The 14,199-nt window shown below is 42.5% G+C and overlaps 2 protein-coding genes across 2 annotated transcripts in view; one reads left to right on the forward strand and one right to left on the reverse strand.

Moving 5' to 3' along the window:
• Nucleotides 1-1,042: 1,042 nt before the first annotated feature.
• On the reverse strand, nt 1,043-8,290 carry tm2d1 (TM2 domain containing 1). The gene is made up of 7 exons (XM_041041210.1): nt 8,133-8,290; nt 6,877-6,950; nt 6,388-6,496; nt 5,562-5,653; nt 3,884-3,957; nt 2,226-2,374; nt 1,043-1,596 (listed from the first exon to the last, which is right to left on the reverse strand). Exons 1-6 carry the CDS (start codon nt 8,264-8,266, stop codon nt 2,264-2,266), a joined length of 594 nt encoding a protein of 197 aa, XP_040897144.1. The 5' UTR covers nt 8,267-8,290; the 3' UTR covers nt 1,043-1,596; nt 2,226-2,263.
• A 605-nt stretch (nt 8,291-8,895) lies between these two features.
• patj (PATJ crumbs cell polarity complex component) overlaps nt 8,896-14,199 on the forward strand; it is an 83,434-nt gene continuing 78,130 nt past the window's right edge. Inside the window, exons 1-5 of the mRNA XM_041041008.1 lie at nt 8,896-9,154; nt 10,278-10,337; nt 10,493-10,671; nt 12,957-13,166; nt 13,316-13,455. Coding sequence (XP_040896942.1) covers nt 10,316-10,337; nt 10,493-10,671; nt 12,957-13,166; nt 13,316-13,455 — 551 coding nt within the window. The 5' untranslated portion in view covers nt 8,896-9,154; nt 10,278-10,315. The remainder of the gene's footprint in view (nt 9,155-10,277; nt 10,338-10,492; nt 10,672-12,956; nt 13,167-13,315; nt 13,456-14,199) is intronic.

The following is a 14,199-nucleotide window of genomic DNA, read 5'->3' on the forward strand; positions in this document are numbered from 1 at the left end:
TCTGTGAGACCGGTCAGAACCACGACTATCATTCAGGTTTAACATGTAAACCCGTCACTGTGCATTTTCTTTTAGACAGACGGGGTGTGAGACAGGGACAGAAACTGAGCTGAGCCTGAAAACATACACTCACACCGAGCCGTTTCAACCAACAGAAACACCAACATGCTGAGAGGAGAACTTTTACCTCTGAGAGAGAGACGAGGAATTTTAAAGAGAAAACAACTGGAGAGACAAAGGGAGTGTGTGTGTGTGTTGGGTGGGTTTAACTTCACCTTTAACCTCTAATGATACTCATCATGATTTGCTGTAACACACACACACACACACTGCAGTGAAGAGAATCATACTGAAACTATTAAGACACTCCCTCTTTTTTCACTCTCCTGGACCTGAAGTGTGTGTGTGTGTGTGTGTGTCGTGAAGCATGGTACATTATGATAATTGAATTTTGATGAAAGCCACATGGCTGCTAACTTGATGTAGAAATACACAACACACACAGACTGTGTGGTTTCTGTGTTTCTTAATAACAGTTTAACAAACAGCCGCTGCTGGTGTGAAAAACTGGATCAGCTGGAGTTTAAACAGTTTGGCTCATTAAAGTCAACATTAGGAAATAACCACTGACTTCACCTGTAAAAACTTGACTCAAATTAACTGTTATCAGCAGCATCATCTGACTTTGACCCAGTTTGTGCTTCTTGTGTATTTTCAGTACTTTAACTCTGTCATAACATGAATTCAGTGCTTTCTTTACTAATGATCTGTTTTCAGTTCTTTTCAGTTTTATTACTATTGACAAACGTTTTTGAATTTTCCTTCTTCCTTCACACTGTCTCCTGGTTTTTATTTATCTTCAGTTGTTTTATTTGTGTGTCTGATGTTGTATTATCTGAACCTTGTGATGCGTCCAAACTAGGTCTCAGGTCAAAATACCTCACCAAAAAAATAGTCTGCATACTAATACTAATAATGACAATAATAGTGTACTATATATAGCTGAAAACAAACAAAAAATGAAAACATCACATACTCAGCTTGTCAACAACCACTGGTGACCTTTAATAAATGACATCCAGTGTAGATTAACACAAACAGAAAGTTTCATGGAAAAACATCATAACTTAAAGACCCAACAGCAACATTGCAATATGTTACACAAAGTCATAATAAATAAACAAACACAGGAGTGGACAGCTGGACAGATGTGAGGATCAATGTGACCTAAAAAGACAAAATCAGCATCTGTAGCCTCCCGTCATCTCCCAGAGGAGGAGGGGAAAAAAAAAAAAAAGTTAAACTAAAGGTAGCTGGAAAGAAAGAGCTCGACCTTAAATCTGATGATTTGGAAAACAATCAGCAGGAAAGTGAAAGTTTACAGTTCGTAAAAAAAAAACAGGCAGAGAAAAAAAACAGCAGAATGGGCCTTTAAAAGCCTTTAGATCACGTCTGAGTGAACGTCAACCTTCACTGTTTGTCTTAAATGAAACTTTCTTTGTTGTACAGATTCAGTGTGTCGATAAAGTTGATCTCAGAGGAGCATGTCCTCAACATCAACAGGCTCCTCTGTCGTCACATGACTGGTGGAGAGACCTAAAGAGAGAGAGAGAAAGAGAGAGAGTCATTTTAGATTGATCAACCGAAACTGTCTCAATGTGATTTCTGATGTTTTACCAACAGCAGCTCATTAGACTACGGAGCTGAACGTTTAAAGGATGTCAGAGATTACATGAGGTTTAATAATGTTGCTTTTCGTTCTTTTTACGAGCTTCAGGCTCCTGAGGACGGGTTAACGCTGCTGCACTCGTCTCTGCCTCACCTGGATGGCAAGCACACAGGTGAGTGCACAGGTTTTGGGTCACACTCTGCTTCTCAGATGCTTCAGTGCTATGATGATCTGATCAGCACGACTTTGTGCCCTCACCCGTTTACTAATTTAGCTTACTGAAAGGTCAGCAGGTGGAGCTGAGAGTGTTTTCAAATATTCACATGTAAATAAGAGGCGTCCTGATCAAAGTCAGGTTCACTGCTGCTTTAGAACATGGTGTGTTTCCTGTCCAGTGACATGGATCCTGTATGTTACTCCAGGGTTTCCACGTCCAGGTGGAGAATTAGTTGTTTGAGATGCCGACAAAAATCCCAAACATCAAAATTTCAACGTTTTTCAGGAACAGATTCAGTAACAAACAAAATAAAAAAGAGAAGAAAGTCTGATTCTTCACCCGTGTTCCTTTCAGAGCGTGGGTGTGTCCCGGTGTGTTCACAGAGACAGGTGAGGCTTCCTGTAGGTCTGGTTGGTGATGGAGAGGCGGGTCAGCCGGGCGCCGTAATAATCCACAATGTAGTTTGATCCATCTGCTGGACCCACAATCTGCCGGAGAACACACATACACACACAACAACAGGTAATGTTTGATTCTCTATCCTGAACCTTCAGGGTTTCACTTTAGCTCTGATGAAGCTGAAGTTTTCAGAGTTTGTCATTTGTCTGGTTTTAAGTATCAGCAGCTAATGACAGTTTGTACTTCAGTCTTTTTAAAAGCTGCAAAACACCTGATACCAGTTCTGCCCAGGTTCATGTCTGTAGTTATAACATTTAAATGCTGAAAGACATGAGGTAGTTTGGAAAACAGAATTTTAGAAAAATTTGCAAATTAGTATTATAAGTAGACACTTTGCTATGATGTGGAAAGGCACACAGGTGAGTGTGTAGTATTCACACCTGTCTGTACTGCAGAGCCCAGAGATAGGACTGTGTCAAGGCTCAGATCTGAGGAAAGCTACAAAAAAAACTGCTGCACTGAAGGTTCCTAAGTGAACAGAGGCCTCCAAAGGTCTTCAGTGGAACAGGTTTGGGACAACCCCGACTGAGACCCTGATGGTCACTGTGGCTGAGCTGCAGAGATCCTGTGTGGAGACTGCAGCACGTCTTCAGCTGTTCCCAAAACCCGCAGTTATTCCGTTCACTGCCGCAGAGGCTTGTGAAAACCAGAAACTATTTCTATTTGATCGCTGCTGCATGTTTGGCACTTTGTGCTTAAATGACTCAAACGGTGACAGTTTCATTTTTAGGGTTATGTAAAAAAAACTTCCTGTTGATGGTTTCAGCAGATTTTTTGTTCCCACAGGGTGAAAAAATCAAATCTGAGGCTCTAATTGTGCAGCACTTAATGACTACATTAACTTCTGTCACACTCATTCTTCTCATGAGAACTTTTAAAACCTGCGATCCGTCAAACGTGACTGCCGACTCACATCATGTTCAGGTTTAAACGGGCCATTAGTCCGACCATCCATCCATCCATCGCCGGTCCCCTTCACACCCCCCTGTGATGGATTTCAAGCTTCTATTATCTAAAACACTTCAACAGGAAGGAGTGATTCGTCCCTTCACCTCCTGTTTCCCTCGCTCCATCCGTCTACCTCTGTTCTCTCAGTCCATTAGAAACTTCCGGAGGCATCATTCATCCCGAGGACCTCGGGGAGACGCAGTGCTGCGCGATGGATGGGCGTAAATAATAATCAGAAGGCCCACGCCTGTTTATTCATCAGCCTCGCCGGCCCTCCCCCCCAGCCGGGCAGCGAGCTGCTAAAATATGAGGCTCTGCCACCGTGTGCCACGCTGAAATAGATCCTCCGTGAAACAAGGAACTTTTCATCACAGGTGTCACTCTTAAAGAGGACATGAAACCAGAACCTGAGAGAGTCTGTGAGTCAGGAGCATAAAGCATAAAATGTGGAGTTTGAGTTTAAATCACGGCCGATCACTTTTTATTCTCCAGGAGGATCAAACATATGACGACCTGAGGGCTGTCTGTTTTCTTCACAGACTGGACGTTGACCAGTGTCTGACCAGTATCTGACCGAGGCTGGGACTCACCTGCATGGCGATCAGTATGAAGTCAATCAGAGTTCCGATTCCACAGAAACCAACGGTACAGAACTTCAGCAGCCCTGAGAGAGAAAGAGTCGTTTAGTTTAACCAGGATTCATTGATCATAGTAAAGTCACACCAACAGAGTCCATCGTTAATCACAGACTAATTCAGAACCACCTTGTGGTTCAGATGCATAAAATAAATCCACAACTTCCCCGGTTCAGTTCCAGGTGAGGACCTTGCTGCGTGTCTTTCGGGCTGAAACCATCAGTCCATAAACAGAAAGTGAATTCTGATAATCAGTTAACTGTTTGAGACATTTTCAAGCAAAAATACCCAAAATTCTCTGGTTACAATTTTTCCCACGTCGTTAATGGAGAATCTTTGGACTGCTGGTCCGAAATAATTAAAAATCAAATTCAGAATCTTTGCAGCCTAGTAGGTGTGATGACGAGAAAACAAACATATCTGAGTGCACTAATAAACAAACTGTGCTCTCAAATTACCCATTTAATAAAACAGTAAAGATAAATCATCAGGACAATGTTTGTTCATACTGTGTCTGTTGTTCACCCTGCAGCCTGTAGGGGGCGCTAACAGGGCTTTACACTGTTAAATCTTATTACGTGATTCTTTCTGTGTTTGTTTGTTCTGTGCGGCCCTGTAACAAAGCTGCCTGTAATATGATTTTTTTCAGAAATAAATCGGACTTGGCTCGGCTCGGCTTGGCTCGGCCTGGGCCGACCTGTGCCAAATCAGGCCAGGTGTTCGTCAGTGCAGCTGTTCTCGATCCAAAAACCCCCCCGGTAACACACACACACACACGCACACACACACACACACACACACACACACAGCCTTTCAGCCTTTGTCGTGTTGCAGGTGTCTCATTAAGAGAAGGATGAGAGGACTCGCTCTGCTGATAATAACTCGTCCTTGTTGTGTTAATCATAACTGTTATTCTTTGGGTTATTATGCTCTATTGTGTGTAGATCAGTGACGAAGACTAATTGAATTCGGTCTGAATTCAGGCTGGAAAACTACGAAATGTGGAAACAGTTAAAGGGCAACGCCGCCCATTTTCATCAGTACTACAGCTGAAGCTGTTTTCAGCAGCAGTTCCTTTGATTTCCACTGGATGTTACTGAGACAAAATTGTATTCTGAAGCGAACGGAAAAGCCTCTGACTTCTTTCTGCAGATAAAGTCGACTCTGTTTTTACAGAATCAGCTCACTGATGAACTCTCAAACATTCTCTGTCGAGCCTCTGCAGCCTGAAGGTTCAGTAGCTTTTCAGTTCTTTTTAGTCGAGAACTTTCAGGATTTCTCAGTCATGTCAATTTCAAAGTTAATTCTCGATTTGGGGGACAGACGCACAGAAATAAAGTGTCTTAAGTATCAGCTGTCATCTGCTGTTTCGCACTGAAAATACGATTTTCACAAACCAAATTATAAATGAATTTATCGTCCTGCCATAATCCTTAGATCTGCCCTGAAAAGAGGGAATCATCCGTTCACAGCTGTGTCACATGTGGTGGCTTTGACTCATTTAACTTCACTTCTTGAAAATTACTGATTATTTCAGCTTTGTGTGTTTGACCCACCAACACAGCTCCAACCCCCCCAAAAATTAGGTTAAAGAACCGGTGCAGATTGCGTATGTGTGTGTGTGTGTGTTTACCTAGAGCAGGATATCCCAGGTAGAAGCGATCTGCTCCGAGCCAGCCCAGAAACAGAGATAAAGCCACAGCTACTTTGTAGGAATAACCACTCCTGAGAGAAAACAGACACTTAGACTAATCAATAATCAATATAACCAGAACAGGTACACAGGGTTTCTGCAGGGTCACCACATCAAATCTACATCCTAACCTTTTTCACTGATATACAGTAAGTACATGCATTTATCAATATTTATATGACATTTGTATCAGTACTTCCCTGCTGCATGTAAGAACAACAAACTTAGATGATATAATTAATTGATTCATGTGACCCGGGGCCCATGTATGGATTACTGAACAGGCCTACAGAGCACAGACCCGGGGCCTGAGGGGTCAAAGGATCTGTATGAAGTTCATATTGTTTGTCTGAGCCTCCAAACATCTGTCTCCTGACAGCCAGAGGTTAGAACTGAGGTTTCTGTCCACAGCAAGACAGGAAACATATTCAGGACCTTTCAGGTGAAATGGAGCTCACTGTTTTTAAGACCCGCAGATTTCCTGATCATCAGAGTCAAATCAAAACACTGTTAAAATGTTCTATGGAACCCATCAGTTAGTGTGTACATGTCTTTCTGTGGGTGTGTGGACATATTCTGGTTCAAAACCATCATTGTGAGGACATGATGTCCAGTCCTCACACTGTCAGAGGCCTGTTTCAGGGTTCAGACCTGGTTTTAGGGTAAAGATTAGGAAATGCATTATGTCAATGGGTGCACCCCACAGGGGTTGTGAGATAAGTGTGTGTGTGTGTGTGTGTGTGTGTCTGAGTGTGTGAGCACTCACACGTTCCTACAGGAGATGGTTTTGTTGAAGCCCACCTCCTTCCCACTGAACTTGAACTCTGTTCCGTTAGAGAGCCGACAGCTGATGTTTGGAGCTGGGAGGCATTCGACTGAAAACACACACACACACAGACACAGATTTATTTTATGGGTTTGACTGTTGAATTCATCTGATTCTCTGAACCATACTCAGTCAGAGGAAAAGAAGCTGGCTTGCAGACATATTTCCTGTCAGTATTTTACTTTTTAAATCCAACTTGTGTTTTTTCAAACTGCCTTGTGTTTATTTTATATCGTTTCTTATCGTCCTTCATGTCGTATGTAAAGCACTTTGATTTAAAGCATAATGATTATTTTCATTAGCTAATTTCTTAATTAACCGACCAATGGTTTAGTTTGTGAAAAGTTAAAAAGTAGTGGAAAATGCCTGAGACAGATCCCAACATTTCCCCTGTTAAGTGTCAGGGTGTGTCAGACTGTGTCGACTCACCCCAGGCTGTCGTGTCCCTGCAGTTCTCTGGCTCCTGAGTGGCTTCATCAATCTTTGGATCGTTACACAGATACATGAGCAGAGTGAAGGAGTCCAAACTGTGAGCTGACTGATTCAACATCAGCACAGAGTAAACCAACAGATCGCTCATCAGCAGCAGCAGTTTAAAAATGTCACCATGATCTGTTAAGTTTTCAATGAGATTGTATCTGTTTTTAGCTTTGACACCAAACGGTGGCACAGGAATCTCACACACTGACCCAAACTCTGAATTAACAAAAAAATCCTCCTTGCTACCTACAAGACTCCCTGACACCCGGCTCCTCACTACCTCAGTGATCTTCTCCACCACCTCAGATTCATACCCATCGTCATAAAGACAGTACGAGCAACAGGCACGTCGTCCTAATGTCGACAAATCAGAGCCTTGACAATTCAATGCCACAGTTTAGGTGGGTGAATTCAGGACCTCCCAAATAGATCAGGGGTAAACTAAGTGTCTCTCAGTCCTCTGGTGGACATATCGTAAACTTCAAATGCTCCCAGTCTGCTTGGACCCTGATCACTGCAGCTATAATATTTTATTATTAACATAAAACTTTTTAACCAGAGAGACTTGATCTGTGTTGTGATCTGTTTTTACAGTGAAAACACACTGGATTTACACCTGATGTGGACTGAGATGCTTTTAAAAAGACATCCCACCCACTCAAGGCTCAAAGAGGTTAAATTATTCTACATTTGAGAAACAAACTGAAAGGAAACACTGTTTTTTTCTTTCCTCTCCTGGTTATCATCTCACAACCCCTCAGACTGATCTGGGGAAACTTTATAACGTCAAATGTATATGTATTATACATACATATACATAGACACAACACATATAACACTCCTGTACATTTAATGGGAGACTTTTACTTGTAGTGGAGTACCTTTAGGTTATCATATTAGTAATTTTACTGAAGTAAATATTTTAGTAAACAACGCTGCTGTTCACTCAGATAAACAATCGGGGTTGACTGAGAAATAACTGAAGAACAATCTGTATCCAGACAGATAATTAAGCCTTTCTATGGTTTATATAACATCAATAAACCTCTATGTACACACACTAACTGCGGTATTTCACTGTTAAGGATTTAGCTTATAACTGGTTCATTAAGCCAGTGTAAGCTAACAGTCGCTAGCCGCCGCATTCAGGTAAATTACCTCCGTCTAAAGGAGAGTTACGTTAACAAACATGAATTAAAGGATATTGTCCGAGTCTTAGGTCTTCGCAGCTCTGTACGTCTTCAGTCAGAACCAGCTTTAAATGGAAGTACACACAGTAAAATAAGAGGCTCCACATCCCGGAGCGTAAACAAACCAGCTCTCTCCGGGAGCACGCCATGTCTGACTCCGACTGTGTCACGTGACAGGATGGTGCCTTAAGGGCGCTCCTAAAAATGGTAATTTAGAGTTCTAAAGGACTAGATTACCAAAGATCCCAGAAACTGTAAAATCATGTTTTAACAACTGCACTGTGGGGTTTCAGTTCTTTTTAAGTTCTGGCTAGAAATAAGACATTGTGGTGAATGAACTTTATTTTTTATGTATTTGTCGTTATATTTATATAATTAATTTAACTGTTCACTTAGTATGATGTTGATGTTAAGCTGGTGAGAGAAAATAAAATTAGTCTTTTAAAATAGTGTCAAATCTGACATGTGTTTCATAATAATATATATGTAATACAACTCTTGTCCTTTGAAGATAAAAAAACATTTATCACAAGTTTTGATAGTGTTTACATCAGCTGTTTGTCACATTAATTTCCCTCTTCTTTCTTTCTTTATAACCAAAGAAACTCAAAACAAACATAATCATTTGATTTTTAAATGTTGACAGCTGATTTACTATAAATGGATTAACTACATTTACTACAAAACTCAAAGTTGGAAGAACAAAGTGAGTAAGCGGACCTTGAGTTTAGAGTTTGTTTTTTTCAACATCATGAACAAAAAAAATTAATTCAGATACTCATTTTTGCCTTGTTTTTTGTTTTTGTTATTTATTTGTGACTCTAACTCCTGATGCTTTAGCTCTTTGTTATTACTTAAGTCAAACATAAAAAACAAACAAAAGAAAACAAAGGACTATTTGACATTGTTTGGTTTTTGTGTGTGCGTGTTTTGGTTACACAGCTGAAATCTTTAAATTTGTGGTAGTCGTTAGTTTTTCCGACAGTACGCCAACGCAGCATTAAAGCGACACTGGTGCCAAACTGGATCCAGTTGGTGTGAGTTTTACACCAGTTCAAAACCCTTTTAAATTGTTCTGTTTTCCCCGAATTCACCGCTGACTGCCTGCTACATCCTCCGACTCTTTATCCTGCGTGAAATATAACAAAGCGACATATTTCGGATGCTGTGTAAGAAGCTAAGTTAGCATGCTAGCGGCTAGCCGACTTTTAGTGGACGGCTGTGTTGCTGTGAAGTTGTGAAGCTGATGGAGCAGAAGTTGTTTTAATGTCATTTTAGTGAAGTTAACGACGATAAAGACTCGGAGAAGTTAAGTTTGGTGTCATCGCTGAGTGAATAAAGTGCGTTATCAACATGTCGCAGCTGGTTGGAGTGTGTTTTCATCTGTTGTTTAAGTTTGATGCACCTGTCGCGGGTTGAACCTGCCGGTGGTTCCCGACGGTTAAAATCTCCGGTTTAAAACCCACTTTTCAAACAAACACAACACAGAAACTGGCGGATTATTTATCGATCACATTCCATATTTCGTTTCACCCCTCCCCTCTGAGCTGCTGAGTTTCACTTCCTGCTTTCTCAGGTGAGCGCTCAGGTGAGTTTCTCCCGCACACAATCACTGGTTGAACAGAGTCGCTGAGACCTTCAGGCTGGTTTCTGTCTCGCTGTTTGATGTGCAGGCTGGTGAATGTTGTGCTGTGTGTGTTTTCCCCCTGTGTGTGCTGATAAAGTGGCTCTGCTGAGCTAACAGTCTGATAACGGAGTCTCTCACCTGAGATTCAGAGACACACAGCACAGACAGGCCTGGTTCACTCTGTTAGAAACGAGCTGTGAGCAGAAGTTCGGCTTAGTCCCGTGATTCATCAGGTGTAACTCAGGCAGGTAAAAAGAAGAGGTTTAAGCGACTGAGTGAGCAGGAAACTTTTTTGGGGGGGGGGGGGTTGGGGGTCTCTTTGTGGTGGTTTACTGTCTCTTTGTGGTCATTGTGTGTCTCCTTGTGCTGGTTTTATTTCTCTTAGTGGTTGTTTCTTAACATTACTTGTCAGAAGTCCACCCCTGAGCCTTTGTAGTGCAGATAACTTTGACCCCATCATATCAGGCTGTTATTTGTTCTTTGTGTTTGAGGTAAACGTGGACTCATGTAATTCTGTGTTCTTCTTTGTTCAGATTGATCCAGAACCACAGACAGAGACTGAGGGAGGACAATGTTTGAAAATGTCCCGACAGGTGAATTCTGTCAGCTGTTTGAGCTGTTGTTCACACAGCTCAGTGTTGGACATGAACTCATTATTATTTGTGTTTACTTGTTCACTCTATGTTCATACATGATGGGCTGTTGCTTCTGTTTCATCACTTCTGTGTGTGCGTGTGTTGGTCTTCAGTGTCCTCAGCGGAGCGTCAGCAGGTGCTGGGAGCTCTGGACCGCCTGCACTCCAAACTGGTCCAGAGGGAAGAGTGGACCCACAGTGACATCCTGGGGAACCTGAGGGAGACTCTGCAGAGTCCACTGTTCAGCCACATCCTGACCCTGCAGCATTCCATCAAACAGCTCCGAAACCAGGTGAGAAACACCTTTAACCCGCGGCGCTCATCCAGATCAGAACAGAACCAGCAGGTTTTTATAAACACTCAGAGATACCTCCTTGGATACGGGTCATAAAGCAGTCCATAAAATCCTCCCCCTTTGGCACAAAGTGAAAGGAGAAAACAGGAGTTGACATTGTTGTTTCTGTCCACTGCTGAAGACGGCTGTTAGTGAATGGTAAAGGAACAGCTGTTGATGTTAACGCTGCCTGTGTAGCGATAGCAAAAATGTACATTTAGCACCTTTAGAAGCTGACTCTGAAGAACTGAGAAGTTCAGGCTTGTGTAAAATCATCAGCAATCTACTGTCCATTTCCAAAGACTGTGGACCGCACAGCTGAGTCAGCACCTCTCTAAAACGAAAGAGGTTTTATTAAAAACACCTTCTGAATCTTTTCATTTGGTTTGTTATTACAGGGCCTTTATATTACAGTACTTCAGCAGGTGTTTCTCTTCCTCTGCTCAGGCAGTGTAACGTATACTAGTGTTTAATCAGCTGTATTTAACATCAGCACTGCAGACTGATGAACGTTTCCCATTGGGTCTGACATGTGTAACTCCGCCCAGGTGTTGACAGCCTATCAGGTATCAGTGTTCTGCCCGCCTCCTGTCCAACACTGTGACCTGTCGTTGGGGCTGAGCGGGGACATTGAATCCCCTCTGCATCGCCATCTGTATTCAGCTCCAGCTCGTACTGACGTGGAGCCTTTACAATAAACAATCTGCAGGCCAAATTAAGATAATGGCAATAACCGACGCAGGGCTTCATATTCTAAGTGCTGCGAAGGTCAGAGCTGAGTCTATGAATGCGTTGGTGGAAGCTGGTGGAGGGTATATGAAGCAGGGACTTCTCTCTCTTTCTTTATTTATTTTCCTCCCTCCCTCCCCCGGCTCTCTGCGGATCTATCAAGCTTTAATATCTAGTGTCTTGGTTTGAGTAACGGCCTTGTCGAGGCGGTATTGATGAAATGGCTCGGGATCCTGCTCCGTCAGCCTGGCCTAAATAAGCTGCAGACTGATAAGTTTCCACAATGTGAGTGTAAAGGTCATTAATACATTACCTGTTCAGAGAGAGTCTGCAGAGGAATCTATTGATTTTTTTTTTTTCCTTTCTCCTCCCCACTTAGCCCCCGGCCTCTCCACTTCATTTTTTTTCCCCCCATGTCTTTCTTTCTTGTCGACATCGTCCTTGCGTATAAGGGCGCCTCCGCGTCTCTCGCTCTTCCTCTCTCTGTTCACTCTTTCTGCCTGGATCTTTGTTTTTGTGTGTGGTGGTAAAACCTGAAACTGCGTGAAGTTTGTTTCAGAAGACCTACGTGGACTTCACATGGGCTTAGTGATTGAGGGGAAAAAAATATAGTACATGGCCAAAAGTGTGTGGACAGCTGAACCTCCCAGCCATATGTGCCTCCATGTCCGTTAACATGCTTCTGTAACAGCCTCTACTCATCCGATGTTGGTCTGTCCACCAGATGTTGAACCTGCAGGGATTTTATTCTGTTCAGACGCATCAGAGCACATTGACCCTCTATAAGATCTGTACAAGTAATGAAAAGTCTTCACCACAGATATTATAGGAGTCTCTTCAGACATGGACATATAAACCACAACCTGACTGTTTGGCAAAGGCAAATGACCAAAAGGCAGGAATTCTGTTTTACAAAGGAAGCCAAAGTTGTCAGATGGTAAATGTAGGGCTTCAGCAAAGGATTATTTTCATTATTGATTAACCTACTGATTATTTTCTCAATTAGTCAGTTTGTAGATAAAATGTCAGAAAAAGCCAGAGAAAGCTGGCTCATACAAAGCCCAGATGGATTCAACAAACCACAAACAATATTCAGTTTATTCAAATATTCATTTTAGAAGCTTTAACCTGCACATTTCTGCTTGAAAAATGATTAAAACCATTAATGGATTAACAAAATTTTGTTTTTTCAACTGATCTTTGCAGCTCTGTTTAGGTATTATCTAAACATAGTTGCTGTGTACAGTGTCTAAATAACAGACAATCCAAAAAATGATTATTTAAATCAAAGAATAAGTGTGAGAGAAATAAGTGAATAGTAAGAAAGTCTTGATTTTGATCTTCTGTGCTATAAATTCATTGATCGCCAACAAAAAGTACTGAGGTTCTCAGCTGTGGTGTTTGATGAGCAGCCTCACACGGTTCTTGTGTGTGTTTCGTGACCCTCTGTACTGCTCTAAGTGGTGGACATGTATCACCTCCTGTCTGACAGACTCCTCCTCCTCTCTCTGTAGTTGAGCAGTATGCCTCCTGATGCCTGCAGTGAGTTCAGTTTCTCCAAAAAGGGTCAGCTGATCATGAGTGCCGTTAATTCCGCCAGCGGCTCAGCCCCGCCCACCCTGTCTGCCTCCTCCTCCATCCTGACCAATGGCTCATCCCCGCCCAACCAGCAGGCTCCGCCCCCGTCTGACCTCCTTCAGCAGTGGATCGTCGCCGCCGCCAAGGTGGGTGGAGCCATGAACCACACACACACCTGCAGAACACACTGCATGCATAAAAACACACACACACAAACCACAGCATGAATATCAACACCCTAAACCCTGCGTGTGTGTGTGTGTCTGTGTGTGTGTGTGCATGTGCGTGCGCGCAGGGCCGTCACACGGAGCTGGTCACTCTGACTCGGCCTCTGTCTGGAGGTCTGGGCTTCAGCGTGGTTGGTCTGAATCCTGCAGGAAGCAGCAGCCAGGGAGTCTTGGTCAAACACATCCAGCCTGGAGGCATCGCACACAGGTTCAGTTAATAAATCTTTGTTTCCTGCAGTGAACATGAGCAGCACGTCATCATGTGATCAGGCAGACACAGCCCTCTCCACTGCAGCCGTGGATTAGTCGTTTTTTGTTTTGTTCTTCATCTTTTTCCAATAATAAAACTTACAAAGTTCAGATCTGAGGGGACATTAAAAAGCAACTTGTAAACTATAGTTATTGTATACAATTATGCAATTAATAACTACTGTTCATATCACATTATTATTATTTTCATACATAACAGGAATCAGTCCTTGTCAGCAGTCATATAAAGTACAGATGATTTCACCTGAAAGGGCTGCATCCAGACACACAGATACAGTATGGTTCTTTACTCTGAACCTGAAGCACCTCTAATCGATATTTTCTTAATATCAACATCTGAAATGAGAATGTGAAAACTGTGTTTAAAGTGAAAGGAGTCTGTAGGAGTGATAAATCTACACCGAATTTTCCCTCAGCCCGTCGTTTATCTGTTTACTGTCCTGCTTTGTTCTCTCCCTCAGCAGCTGTTTTCAGAGAAACAGCTGTAAAAAGCCTCTGTCCTCGACCTGCTGAGCAGCAAACAGCAGACAGACTCAGTCAGAGAGCAGCTGGTGAACATGGTGGAGCATTTAGCAGCTAAAGAGCCAGATATTATCCTCAGGAGCTGGTGGAGACCAAACACAGAGCTAAAAGAGAGGGAACTGGACTGAGAGTCATCAGGTGGACTCAGAGACCACTCCAG

Source organism: Toxotes jaculatrix, chromosome 6, assembly GCF_017976425.1.
Source record: "Toxotes jaculatrix isolate fToxJac2 chromosome 6, fToxJac2.pri, whole genome shotgun sequence".
Taxonomy (NCBI): domain Eukaryota; kingdom Metazoa; phylum Chordata; class Actinopteri; family Toxotidae; genus Toxotes; species Toxotes jaculatrix.

Excerpts from the sequence above, each read along its gene's own strand:
- tm2d1 (XM_041041210.1), bottom strand. The coding sequence starts at position 8,266 with ATGGCGTGCTCCCGGAGAGAGCTGGTTTGTTTACGCTCCGGGATGTGG. Across the intron at positions 6,951-8,132 it reads GAAGACCTAAGACTCGGACA|GTATCTGTGTAACGATCCAA; the intron begins ATATCCTTTAAT and ends CACTCTGCTCAT. Across the intron at positions 6,497-6,876 it reads CAGGGACACGACAGCCTGGG|TCGAATGCCTCCCAGCTCCA; the intron begins GTGAGTCGACAC and ends GTGTGTTTTCAG.